Source organism: Schistocerca piceifrons, chromosome 3 (genome assembly GCF_021461385.2).
Source record: "Schistocerca piceifrons isolate TAMUIC-IGC-003096 chromosome 3, iqSchPice1.1, whole genome shotgun sequence".
NCBI lineage: Eukaryota > Metazoa > Arthropoda > Insecta > Orthoptera > Acrididae > Schistocerca > Schistocerca piceifrons.
Window position 1 is genome coordinate 913,070,277 of NC_060140.1, and position 14,340 is coordinate 913,084,616.

The 14,340-nt window shown below is 43.7% G+C and overlaps 1 protein-coding gene across 1 annotated transcript in view; it reads left to right on the forward strand.

Moving 5' to 3' along the window:
- The first annotated feature begins 1,424 nt into the window (after nucleotides 1-1,424).
- Nucleotides 1,425-14,340, forward strand: part of LOC124789904 (cuticle protein 18.7-like) — a 15,000-nt gene continuing 2,084 nt past the window's right edge. The window contains exons 1-2 of the mRNA XM_047257422.1: nucleotides 1,425-1,574; nucleotides 9,383-9,631. Coding sequence (XP_047113378.1) covers nucleotides 1,563-1,574; nucleotides 9,383-9,631 — 261 coding nt within the window. The 5' untranslated portion in view covers nucleotides 1,425-1,562. The remainder of the gene's footprint in view (nucleotides 1,575-9,382; nucleotides 9,632-14,340) is intronic.

The following is a 14,340-nucleotide window of genomic DNA, read 5'->3' on the forward strand; positions in this document are numbered from 1 at the left end:
CTTCCACGAGCGGACGTGCTGGTATAGAGTAAGACGCAGCGCGCTGTCTTGCGTGACAGGGTGAGCCAGACCCAGATGGAATCATCGCGTGGATGAACGACCATGGTTGGTCTATCGGCCAGCCTGAGTGAGGCATTTAGCCGGTTTCTCTTGCTCATTTACGCAAATGATGGATTGTTCGCCGATGTCACTCCTGTGAAGTTTGGACGGTAGGAGGTACTTGCCGAAGTAATGCTATGAGAGCAGTTGTTCTTTGTTAGCCCGCGGAGGGAAAAGGTCTTCTGTTGGAGACCCCGTCCGGCACACAGCTTTAATCTACCAGGAAATTTTGGTATCTATAAATTACTGTAAACGGGACGACTTGGAGCAGGAGAGGCATTACAGGACACTTTAATTTCCACTGTCTATACTTTTACAAATAAATTTTTAAAACTTTTGCAGCATCACTAGGAAGGATTCAGGATTAGCAGTGGAAGTTCAAAACTCAACAAAATATTTTTTTTTATATCTGAAATTTCATGAGTTTTTCACTTATTATTGGCTGAATTTGTTCTTATAGGTACACTTTTCTTCATAGATAGGAGAGATTCTTCGATGAATTTTGCACAGCATACAAACCATAGTTACAGGTGTATGAAACTCTAAAATTTTCCAAATCTATTAAAAAATGTGGTAAAAATTGAGATAATTGACTATAAAATTTGAGTTTGTTCTAAACATGAAGTTTAAAATGTAACAGCTTATTCATTTTTTCATAAATTAAATAAATTCTAGAGTTTCATACACCTGTAAGTATGGTTTGTATGCTGTGCAAATTTCATCGAAGAGTCTCTACTACTTATGAAGAAAAGTGTACCTATAGCAACAAATTCTGCCACCAGTAACTGAAAAAATGATGAAATTTCACATCTAAAAAAAAATTTATTTTGTCATGTTTGTGAGCTTCCACTGCTATAAGTGTGAATCCTGAAGCCTTCCTGGTTATGCTGACAAAGTTTTATAAATTTGTTGGTAAAAGTATAGACAGTTGAAATTAAAATGTCCTGTGCTGCCTCTCCTGCTCCAAGTCGTCCCATTTGACGTCCTACCCCCTTAAGATGTTGGTGTTACAGCTTCACAGTCGAGTTATATAGTGCTTTATGTTACTTACGGAGCTGTTCTGCTACAAGCTTTAGCTCGAGAGATCGGCGGACATCAAAGGGCACGGAGTCACAGCGCAGGGCTACGCCTGCGGTGTGGGCGTTCCTGGCCGCCGGCCGGTCGCCCTTGCAGTGTGGTCACGTGCCCCGTGGCAGATGACAAAGGACACCCCCTCCCCCTGTGTGGACACCCCTCTGTCTGGTCGCTTGGTGGGGCGTCGCTCGCAGCCTCTAGCCTGCGCCGCTTCCTGTACGTAGCTCGTCCTCTAGGTGGGCGTGTACCTGCGGCCGCCAGCAACGTCTAGGAAGACATTCCGGGCCCGGACTGCCTGTCTGCCAAGCCGCTATATAAAGAGCCCCGCGCCAGCCGGACTGCACAGTTCGTCAGCAGCCGAACACCAAAACACTCACACACACACTGACATGAAGCTCTTGGTAAGTACGGCGGTCGTCGGCTAACGCCGGAGAATTTTCTCACGCAACCTTTCTCGTTGTGGAGTCATGCCACCTCACTTCAGCGACAATAGAAATTTTTAATTAATTTTTCCCTGCTGGCGGAATTATGTAAGCTGAGAAACAATGGAGTTTCACCGCTGCTAATTCTACGGCTAACATATAAGATTGCGTGGAACCTGTTTATTTTTTAATAAGCTTCGTGCTTAGTCCCTCTCTGACAGTGCGTTTGAATGCCAGACTGAAATCTCCCACTTTTGAGCTTCGGTTGGGGATAGGCTATACAGCTGTCTCTTAATGCTTACTTCCTCTCTGGCGACATTTATTGATGTAGAAAATGTCGAGTTGCACCTTGGTACCGAGCCCACGTTAAACTGTACGTCACTATACAACTGCTTGGATGAATGGGTTTATGGGTCGGAGTAACTCAAGGGCATACCATCTCCCTAAAAGAGCACTTTGACGTTCAAACCAATTGAAAAAATGGTTCAAATTGCTCTGAGCGCTATGGGACTTAACATCTGAGGTCATCAGTCCCCTACAACTTAGAACTACTTAAATCTAACTAACTTAAGGACATCACACACATCCATGCTCGACGCAGGATTCGAATCTGCGACCGTAGCAACATCACGGTTCCGGACTGAAACGCCTAGAACCACTCGGCCACCGCGTCCGGCTTTTGGATTGAAGACAAAGTTATCTTGATACGCTTTATAAGTGCTACTTTGCTTCAAGTCCTTTCCATAGGTGCATGCGCCAGCATAGAGAACACTCTGTGCGTATGACGATGGTCTTCGCCGCACGAGCTGTTGTTGTCAGTATTAAACGGTTCGTTTATATCGTTCACGACTACACAGTTTCGGTTGTGCAGCCATCTCAAGTGTACACTACAATCTGTTAAAAGCACGTCCTTGGATTCTTGTCTACATCACAGAATTTTACGCTGAACGTAACGCAAATATGGGCGTTGAACAGGCTATACTCTATATTTCACGTTGGCTACACAACCGAAACTATGTAGTAGTGATCAAAATAAAATATAAAATTGGTTTAATCTTAACAGTAACAGTAGATGCGGCAAACTGATATCCTTAAAACAAATTGTCATAGCTGTGTACCTGAGCAAGCAGTAAAGGAAACGAAATAAAAATTCGGATTAGGAATTAAAATCCGTGGGGAAGAAATAAAAACCTTGAGGTTCGCCGATGACATTGTAATTCTATGAGAGACAGCAAGGGACCTGGAGAGCAGTTGAACGGAATGGACAGTGTCTTGAAGGGAGGATATAAGATGAACATCAAGAAAATGAAAACGAGGATAATGGAATGTAGTCGAATTAAATCGGATGACGCTGAGGGAATTAGGTTAGGAAATGAGACACTTAAAGTAGTAAATGAGTTTTGCTATTTGGGGAGCAAAATAACTGATGATGGTCTAAGTAGAGAGGATATAAAATGTAGACTGGAAATGGCAAGGAAAGCGTTTCTGAAGAAGAGAAAGTTGTTAATATCGAGTAAGATTTAAATTTCAGGAAGTCGTTTCTGAAAGTATTTGTATGGATTGTAGCCATGTATGGAAGTGAAACATGGCCGATAAATAGTTTGGACAAGAAGAGAATAGAAGCTTTACAGATGTGGTGCTACAGAAGAATGCTGAATAGTAGATGGGTAGATCAGATAACTAATGAGGAGGTACTGAATAGAATTGGATAGAAAAGAAATTTGTGGCACAAGGGATCGGTTGGTAGGACATATTCTGAGGCATCAAGGGATCACCAATCTAGTATTGGAGGGCAGCGTGGAGGGTGAAAATCGTAGGGGGAGACCAAGAGATGAATACACTGATTCAGGAGGATGTAGGCTGCAGTAGGTACTGGGAGATGAAGAAGCTTGCACAGGATAGAGTAGCATGGAGAGCTGCATAAAATCAGTCTCTGGACTGAAGACCACAACAACAACAACTACATCTGTATACCCCACTGCAACTACATCATTGTGAATAGTATAGTAAACTTGGTGATAATAAACCAAGTAAGACAGTCTGAATGTTGTCCCACTAGGAGTTTTCAATAAGGCCACTTTAACTTTAGGCAAAACAATTTCGTAGTGATAATAAGACACGAGAGGAAATATTAGGAAGCATAAAAATGAAAACGTAAATCAGTTGTACATCACGATATAGGCACCAGTGAATTTTTGCTCCAAGTCTCTGAGCACAGCTACGATAATTTGTTTTAAGGATATCAGTTTCCCGCGCCTGCTGCTACTGTTATGGCACTTGTGACAACATCATAATGGCAGGAAAAGAAGATCCACCGATATCACAGCCTGAAATCTCTACTGGTTTCATAACAGATACTAATAAGTTTTCGTTAAACTTCGCTACATAAGGAAATTAACTTAACTCGTCAGAACATTATTTACATGAAATGAGTGACCCGAACGCTCCGACGAATACTATTACAGTTTAGTATGGAACTTTGCATCAGTTTCTGGTGATTTTTAACTTGTCGCATGTTAAATAGAAGTGAGTCAGGATTTTTACGGTGATACTATGCGCTATCAGAAAATTTGCTGTTCTTATTCTTGTGGCCATACAACACTGCACGTATGTTAACAACAATACGTCTTCATCCTGGCCAGTAATTGTCAATTCTTCACAATATTCTAACCTGCTTATTTTTAGTGCTCGCCGTTACATCACTTATCTGTTGCTTTCAAGTTCGTCCTCTGTGAACCCCCTATTAGCTCCAGATCTAGCAGCCTTGTTATTGTTTCTCCAATAGCCATCTCTATGGCACATTCCAACCACGCTATTCACGTGCTCCGTACCATATACATGATTCCAGTTACTTAGTATATCACATGGTAGCGGATAGCATTTGTTCTGATTCCCCATGAGCCGTTTCTCTGAATGGCTACACATATTTTCGCTGGTGTCTGGTCTCAGGCTTGGTTCATCGTTATTAGTTATCAGCTATGCCTCACATAACTTTGTGGGAAAAATCCCTCTCAGAACATTATGTACTGCCATTTTATTGAACTGTTTTAACTACTTTTCCAAATAATTCACGCCAGTTCTTGTTTACGAAGTTGTCACAGTGCCACACTTAAATTAAGTGGTACCACACTTTCCGACCTTTTCAGAGGTCGATGTATGTCAGTAATACAGTTTCGGTTAGTGCGTGTCACTTTCAGCTATCAATTTGCCTCAAAATCATATTCTTTGTTATTGAACTTGGTCATATGGTCTCCGTCACAAAGCTCTGGGGAACTAAATATTTGCCGGCCGGGGTGGCCGAGCGGTTCTAGGTGCTACAGTCTGGAACCGCGCGACCGCTACGGTTGCAGGTTGGAATCCTGCCTCGGGCATGGATGTGTGTGATGTCCTTAGGTTAGTTAGGTTTAAGTAGTTCTACGTTCTAGGGGACTGATGACCTCGCCAGTTAAGTCCCATAGTGCTCAGAGCCATTTGAATTTGAACTAAATATTTCACCAATAATATCCCCATTTGAGTTCCTGGATAATTAAATGAATTACAGCATTCAAATGCTAAATTAACAGTTGCAGATAGTTAAGAGTGGTATAATTACAGATATTGGATGGTTTTCCCAAATTTTAACTCTATTCCTTTTCCAGAAACAGTTTCTAGGGTTTCTTGTTGCCCCAACACCACAGTGTGTCCGCGTGCCGACTTGCGAACTGACCGAGAAAATCCATTGCATTGACAAGCCCCGAAACCTTCATTAGTGTATCAAATTTATATGAGGATAAATTTGAGTTCATTTTCTAAAAAACTGTAATTTTTAGTTCCTTCAACGCATTCTCGAGTAGTTACATTTTCCTGTCGATCCATCAAATACAGCGCAGCGGTGGCAGTTTCCGGTTCTTTCACGAGCTGCAATTTCCACTCTTTTCTCACAAGGCATGAATGGAGGCTTGAGCACTTCATTTTCTTGTGGTTCTGGTAATTTCTACAAATATTTGCCATTACAGAGCTTAACGGCGAAATTAAGGGAGCTCAATTGCCCAGAAATAGCGTTCTCTGTTTCTTTCGGGCAGACATAACATCGCACTGGCCGCTGACGGCAGCAAAAAGCTCGGCCACTCATGCGGTTTATGGCGAGGCAGCAGTTCCGCGGTAACCTTTAGAGAAACGGTTCCGCTTCGGTAGCCACTCCCAGTGCGGAATGCGGTAATCGGCAAGAACAATGCAATAGCCGGTGCCGTACCAACCAGACAGCCTCGTTCTCGGCTCACCGAAACCGTATAGGTAGCTGACGCAGGTGTCTCCCCCGTAGGGTGGAAGACGCGGCCCTCAGGGCGTTTCCTGCTGGAATCCAAAGCCAAGAAACTGCATCATAGCGTAACAGCGACTGAGCGGTAATGCCTTGTTTGCCCTTGAGATGACGTCACAAGTCTGTGCTGACATGTTAGCTCCGTGCGAGTATCGGCGAACCGGTTCCTGTTATGTGTATGCTATGTAGATACTTCCAATGCATTTCAATTTCATTTGCATGTCCTTTGCTGCTTTGTTTCCTAGATACAAATCTGTCAGATAACGTTGGTTAACTGCTGCGTACATCATATAAGTGTGTGGGTTAGGAGGAAGATTCTGCTCGGCAGAAAATAACGGGCTTCAAACACCATGCCTAAAATTAAATAAAGCTTGTGTCAGTTTTATAACTTCTGAGGCAACAGAACCCAATAAACACACTGGCTGTGCTATTTTTGTGATCGCTTACTTCCCTAAAGTTCCTTGTTTGAGTTTCTTGTGACACTCGTCCTGATTCGTAAATCAGTCGGCTACATTCGAAATGTCACTAAACATTACTATAGAACTTGTAAAAGCCACAGACCTGCTTGAAGGGCGTTTGGGAGGATCTCATCTGGTAACAAAGGAATCGTCAGGAGCGCGTGAGGCTTATGTGGTAGTTCCCGATATACTTAAGCGGTCTCATGGACAGGGTGAACAGCAATCTGTGACCCCTGGCTGATGACACTGTAGTGCACAAAACAATGTCGTCTTGGACTGTAGAAGGATACAAAATGATTTTGTTAAAATCAGAATTTTCTGTGACGCATGCGGCTTGCTCTTACTTTGGGAAAACCTAAGTTAAGAAACAGAAATAACAATTCTATATTTCAAGTAATGTATTACTGGTGTGGCGATTGATACATTGACTAAATATCTAGGGGTAAAACTGCTAAGTGATGTGAAACAGGAGAGGCACGTAAGATCGGCTACAGGGGGAGGGGGAGGGGGGGCGAATGGTCGACTTTGGATTACTATGAAAATTTTACAAAAGTGTGGCTCACCTACATAGGAGATTGCGCACAAGACACTTGTGCGACCCATTCTTGAGTAGTGCTCGAGTGTTTGGAATCCACAACAGATCGGGTTAAACGAAGACAGCTAAGAAATTCAGAGGTGCTGCTAGACATGTTCTAGCTTCAATCAACACGGAAGTACTACGGAAATGCTACGTGAACACAAATGCGAATCCCTGGAGGGAAGACGTTCTTTTTGCGAAACTCTATTGAAAAATTTTAAGAGAATCGGTATCTGGGACAGACTGCAGAAAAATTTTATTGTTGCCAACGTACATCTCGCGTCAGGAATGCACGGAAACACGTCGACAGTCGTTTCCCTCTCGTTTGATCTGCGAGTGGAAAAAGGAAGGGTAGCCTCCGTCAAGCACCGTATGAGAGGTGGCAGAACGTAGGCAATCAGCTACGTGCATAACTAATGCGTGTTGCCTATAGTCCAGTCATCTACTCAGAGTGAAGGGGGTTGGGCCGAGCAAAATTAAGATTTCCTGATTTGCTTATAAAATATCTGTCTTCGCTTAGATACACTGATTCTTGTGGATTCCCTGTTGAAAATCAATTTGCTTGGGCAGGTAGTATGCAGGACAACCGGTCAGCAGACCCCCTCGCCAGGGGATGACACCAAGCTGGTACTTTGTGTCTCGTGCTGCGATCATCGGCTATCTCCTGAAACATGGACCGTTATTGACTGCTTCAAGGTCACTATAGCAGTGCCATATTTGACTGCTACTCGTTGCGAGGTTTTTGTCACACAGTGTACATCTGTTTCTACAGCTCAGTCGACATCCATAGTGCGCAAACTAACGTGAAGTTCACGGCAAAAGCTACCTCTCACTGTACTTGTGTTAAGGTATGGAGTGTGAGTAAAACACTTCTAAAATGCCGAAGTGCAAGAGTAATTAGATTACTTTTGTCTTTGCGATCTCAAGAGCTATAGGTAGCTGCAGTATTTTCCTAGATTTCGCGCTTAATATTGCTGCTGGAAACTTGCTACGTAGCCTATAAATAATATATAGTTTTTGTGTAACTTCCCAGGATCTTCTCGCTGAAAGCACTTTGTGTGGACATTAATGTCGTGAGAACTGTAAGTAATGAAGCTTAAACAGGGACACGTTTGAGTCTTTTTTGGACATGAAGCTGTCTGGGAATAGAGGCATACATATCATCATAATTGCTTCATGATGGATAACATTAGGTATAATAATCTTTGCTAATTAATTTCCCTGCTTCACCTAAATTACTAACTTTCTTGTTGCCCGATAAAGCGACCATATGCTGCCTGAGAAACATTATTAATCTGCTTTCTAACCGACTTTGCAAGTGGTGGTATTGATAGAAGCTAACCATTGAAAATAAAACAACTTTGATTTTCACTGTGGTTTCCAATTCGCGGCCTATCGTTCCTTACTTTCCGAATAGTCCTCGTATTTCGTAACGGCTATGGTCGCCGCGGTGCCTGTTCCTTCAGATATGCTCTCATGTCTGTAGGATCATTTCACCGTTCTTCTTAACGGCACAGGCACTGCAATGTCGTTTATAAGTTCAGGGTGGCTCGTGTGGCCGGGAAGGATCAGCGAACGTTTTGACTCAACAGAAGTTGAAACTTCCTGGGAGATTAAAATTGTGTGCCAGACCGAGACTCGAACTCGGGACAGTTGCCTTTCGCGGGCAAGTGCTCTACCAACTGAGCTACCCAAGCACGACTCACTCCCCGTCCTCACAGGTTTACGTCTGCCAGTATCTCGTCTCCTACCTTCCAACCTTTACAGAAGCTCTCCTGCGAAACTTGCAGAACTAGCACTCCTGAAAGAAAGGATACTGCGGAGACATGGCTTAGCCACAGCCTGGGGGATGTTTCCAGAATGAGATTTTCACTCTGCAGCGGAGTGTGCGCTGATATGAAACTTCCTGGCTGATTAAAACTGTGTGCCGGACCGAGACTCGAACTCGGGAACTTTGCCTTTCGCGGGCAAGTGCTCTACCAACTGAGATACCCGAGCACGACTCACGCCCCGTCCTCACAACTTTACTTCTGCCAGTATCTCGTCTCCTACCTTCCAACCTTTACAAAAGCTCTCCTGCGAACCTTGCAGGACTAGCACTCCTGAAAGAAAGGATATTGGGGAGACATGGCTTAGCCACAGCCTGGGGGATGTTTCCAGAATGAGATTTCCACTCTGCAGTGGAGTGTGCGCTGATATGAAACTTCCTGGCAGATTAAAACTATGTGCCGGACCGAGACTCGAGCGCTTGCCCGCGAAAGGCAAAGGTCCCGAGTTCGAGTCTCGGTCCGGCACACAGTTTTAATCTGCCAGGAAGTTTCATATCAGCGCACACTCCGCTGCAGAGTGAAAATCTCATTCTCAACAGAAGTTCTTCCTCATGAAGTGACGTACTGCTCGTCTTTGAACACCCTGCGTGCAGACTGTGGACAGTGGCTGAGACGGCTGGTTGCAGGTGGTGCTGGTGAGCGTGGTGTGCGCCGTGAGCGCGCGGCCCGGCTACTTGGCGGGCGCCGGCCTGCTGGGTCTGGGGCTGCCCGTGCCGGCGGCCAACGTCGTGCTGGGGGCGGGAGGCGTGCCGCTGGACACCCCCGAGGTGGTGGCGGCCAGGATCACTCACGCCGCCCAGGTGGCCGGCGCACAGGTCGGCATCCCGCCCGCCGCCGTCATCCCGGGGGACACGCCCGCCGTCGCCGCCGCCAGGGTGAGTTGCTACCCTACGTCACGCTCCTACCTGTTACGCGGCCACACGACACCTGTTCCCGCGCAGGCTCCCCAACTTGCCGCTATATTCCAGTTACCTCCTTTGTCACTCATCAGTTTTCTTACACTACTGGCCATTAAAATTGCTACACCACGAAGATGACGTGCTACAGACAGGACAGGAAGAATATGCTGTGATATGCAAATGATTAGCTTTTCAGAGCATTCACACAACGTTGGCGCCGGTGGCGACACCTACAACGTGCTGACACGAGGAATGTTCCCAACCGATTTCTCGTACACAAACAGCAGTTAACCGGCGTTGCCTGGTGAAACGTTGTTGTGATGCCTCGTGTAAGGAGGAGAAATGCGTACCATCCCGTTTCCGACTTTCATAAAGGCCGGATTGTAGCCTATCGCGATGGCGGTTTATCGTATCGCGAAATTGCTGCTCGCGTTGGTAGAGATCCAATGACTGTTAGCAGAATATGGAATCGGTGGGTTCAGGGGGGTAATACGGAACGCCGTGCTGGATCCCAGCGGCCTCGTATCACTAGCAGTCGATATGACAGGCGTCTTATCCGTATGGCTGTAACGGATCGTGTAGCTACGTCTCGACGCATGACGCAACAGATGGGGATGTTTGTAAGACAACAACCATCTGCACGAACATTTCGACGACGTTTGCAGCTGCATAGACTATCAGCTCGGAGACCATGGCTGCGGTTGCCCTTGACGCTTCACCACAGACAGGAGCGCCTGCCATTGTGTACTCAACGACGAACCTGGGTGCACGAACGGCAAAACGTCATTTTTTCGGATGAATCAAGGATCTTTTTACAGCATCATGATGGTCGCATCCGTGTTTGGCGACATCACGGTGAACGTGTATCCGGAAGCGTGTGTTCGTCATCGCCATACTGGCGTATCACCCGGCGTGATGGTATGGGGTGCCATTGGTTACACGTCTCGGTCACCTCTTGTTCGCACTGACGGCACTTTGAACAGTGGACCTTATATTTCAGATGTGTTACGAGCTGCGTCTCTACCCTCCATTCGATCGCTGCGAAACCCTACATTTCAGCAGGATAATGCACGACCGCATGTTGCAGGTCCTGTACGGGCCTTTATGGATACAGAAAATGTTCGACTGTTCCCCTGGCGAGCACTTTCTCCAGATCTCTCACCAACTGGAAACGTGTGGTCAATGGTGGCCGAGCAACTGGCTCGTCACAATACTCTTGATGAACTGTGGTATCGTGTTGAAGCTGCATGGGCAGCTGTACCTGTACACGCCATCCAAGCTCTGTTTGACTCAATTCCCAGCCGTATCACGGCCGTTATTACGGCCAGAGGTGTTTGTTCTGGGTACTGATTTCTCAGAATCTATGCACCAAAATTGCGTGAAAATGTAATCGCATGTCAGATCTAGTATAATATATTTGTCCAATGAACACCCGTTTATCATCTGCATTTCTTCTTGGTGTAGAAATTTTAATGGCCAGTAGTGTATTACGATCTTTTACCTTGGAAACCTTATAACACCAGAATGTAGCAGAAGAATTGAAAAACTGGTGGACACCGATCTTGTGGAAGATTCCGGAGAAATGTAGGAACACACGAGGCAAAACTGACCCAACGATTTATCTTAGAAGGCAGATTAAGGATAGAAATCCGCAGGTTTATAGTTTTTCTAGACTTGGAGGAAGCTTTTGACAATGATGACTGCAATACACTCTTTGAAATTCTGCAGGTAACAGGGGTAAATACAGGAAGCAAAAGGTTATATACAACTAGTACAGAAACCAGACGGCAGTTATGAGATTAGAGGGGTATGACAGGGAAGCCGTGGTTGAGAAGGGTGTGAGGCAGGTTTGTAGCCCATCCCAGTCTGCACATTGAGCAAGCAGTAAAGGAAACCCAAGGAAAATTTGGAGAAAGAATTAAAGTTCGGGGAGAATATATACAAACTTTCAGGTTTGCCGATGACATCGTAATTATGTCAGAGACAGTGAAGCACTTGGAAGAGCAACTGAACGGGATGTACAGTGTATTGAAAGAAGAATATGAGATGAACATCAACAAAAGAAAAGCAGGGAAAATGAAACGTAGTCGAATTAAATCAGGTAATGCTGAGGGAATTAGATAAGGAAACTAGAGAACCAAAAGCAGTACATTAGTGTCACTGTCTGGAAAGTAAAATAACTGCTGATTGCCGGAGTGGAGAAGATGTAAAATGTAGATTAGCAATGGCTAAAACGTTTTTGAAGGAGAGACAGTAATTAACATCGAATGTAAACTTAATGGTATGGAAGTCTTTTCTGGAGGTATTTGTGTGGATTGTAGCCTTGTACGCAAGTGGGAAATGAACGCTAAACATATCAAGGAAAAAGAGAGCTGAAGCATTTGAAATGTGGTGCTACAGACGAATGTGAAGAGTATATGGGGAGATCAAGCAACCAATGAAAAGATACGTAATAGAATTTGGGAAGAAAGAAGTTTCAGGCATAATTTGACTAAAAGACACCTGGTGATCGCCAGTTTAGTTTTGTAGGGAAGTAGTTGATCGTGGCCAAAAGATGCATAAGTAAGTAGGATGTTAAAAGGACGTAGGTTGCAGTAGTTATTCGAAGAGGCTTGCACAGTATCGAGTATCGTGAAAAGCAGTAAAACACCTGTATTCGTAGTGAAAACCACAACATCCTCCCCTTCGTCTGTAGTCGGAGCATCCGCGGTGTAAAGAGCCCAAAAGTGGTCAGACTCCACAGGCTCTTAGCAGTCTGTGGCGTGCGAGACAAGTTCGTGGAATGAACATTAGAAATAAGAATAATCTTCAGAAATACTTAAAGTCACTTACTTAGGTCCAGATAAGCGTCTAGTACTCAGGAACACATATTTTCGATAACATGCCGACACCCATAAAACGTTTAACTACTGATAGATTTCAATTTAAGAGAAGCATAATTTTTTCCTGGTGTTCAACACCTTCTACTTCATTAAAGAGTTTCTTACAAGAACCAAATAATGTGTATATAGTATAAACAATAACAAATAATGTATTACTGTACACAAAATTTGACTAAGGAACACCTTCAGAGCAGTAATGTGATCAATATGCATAAATGTGGTAAACTGATTTTCCCTTTGTTGATGCATGGCTACAACAGTCTAGCAACTACGATATGCGCCCCATTAAATTGTGCATTTATTTGATTTGGGACAAGTTTGTTGTTATATTTCAAATGCAAATGTGTTTGAAATATTTTGGAGTTATCTCACACCCATCAGGACTGTTTCACTTGGGATCTATAACGGGTAAATTAATATAACTCTTTTTTTGTAAACATATATTGCGTGTTCTTGTTTTGTAACATGTTCTACATCCTTGAGGGTCTATAGAGCTAGGGAAGAAAACTACATCTAATATAAACCTAATGCTCCGCTAATTTATAGGGTGCTTGCAAATAAATTCATCAAATGTCATAATACTATATTTTCTACGCGAGTGAAGATGGAAACTTGGGATGAATTTTAAAGTGTATTTATTTTAAAAAGTACCATCAAATGGAATAGTGTGTTTCTTCTTCATGTGAGTACATACGATGTACTTGTTACAATTATGTGCAGGGTTAAGATTTTCATTTGCCTTTCACAAATATTGTGTATCCCCTCCACCAGAGGCAAGACGAAGATTCTTCTTGTCAATGTTTCCCACACGATCCTCTTGTAGCCGAGTCTCCCGAGAAGTTCCTTCTTTCTTAACAGTCCACAAAGTTTTCGATATCCTTGTGTAGCATCACATCTCAAAAATCGGTGTCGATGGGAGTCCCTAGTCTCCCTGTGAACAGCGAGGCAGTGTTAAAAGTTATCGCTATTCCAAAATAAGTAATTACTGCACTGTAGCTATCGAACTACTTTCAGAAAGATTCCTAGATCCGACCACTCGGCTGTCTTAAATGCCGCGCGCAGGAGTTCTTGCTAGCTCTTACTGCCGTGAGGCTGGAATTATCAGGATTTCAGCGAGACTGAGAATATCCCAGGTCAGGATTTCGATGAAACTGTGAATTTTCTTCTTAGCACTACAATTTGTTTCCAAATCCATTTAAAACAGACGAAGAGACATTTCCCTATTTCGTTAGCCATCCGTTAACAGTTTAGATTTCTACGTAGTGTATTATCAATATACTTCATTTTGATCTTACTTCATGTACGTTTTAGCTTTCCACTCAAACTTGTTCCTTTGATTTCATCAATTCATTGTTAAAGTTCCTCTTCTGGCGAAATAAAAAGCAAGTGTGGAGCGCCCCAATCTGTAGTTGCTTCAGATGGGATTCGTTATGCGTACGAGTTGTGTGTTTCAGAAACATCCTCCAAAGCTGCATATATCGCTTTTGATCGAATGAAGCTACTTTTTTCTGCCTGTCGTTTGCCATTTGGGATATATACTATGCAAGCATGTCCATATTGCAAGGCTAGTACATCTGAAAAAAAGATTAACATCACACAGGGAACATAACAGCTGGCAACAGGTTGGTAAACACCTCGTGTTAATTGGGAGTAGATGCAGTTATTTTAAGTTTCTGACAAAAAATAAAGAAGCAAAAAAATACACTGATTTCTTCTGAAGTGAAATTGTTACATAATCTTCTGATTATACGACGTCTTCCAAAGTGTATAAACAAAAAAATTGTGAATATGACACTTTCAGGT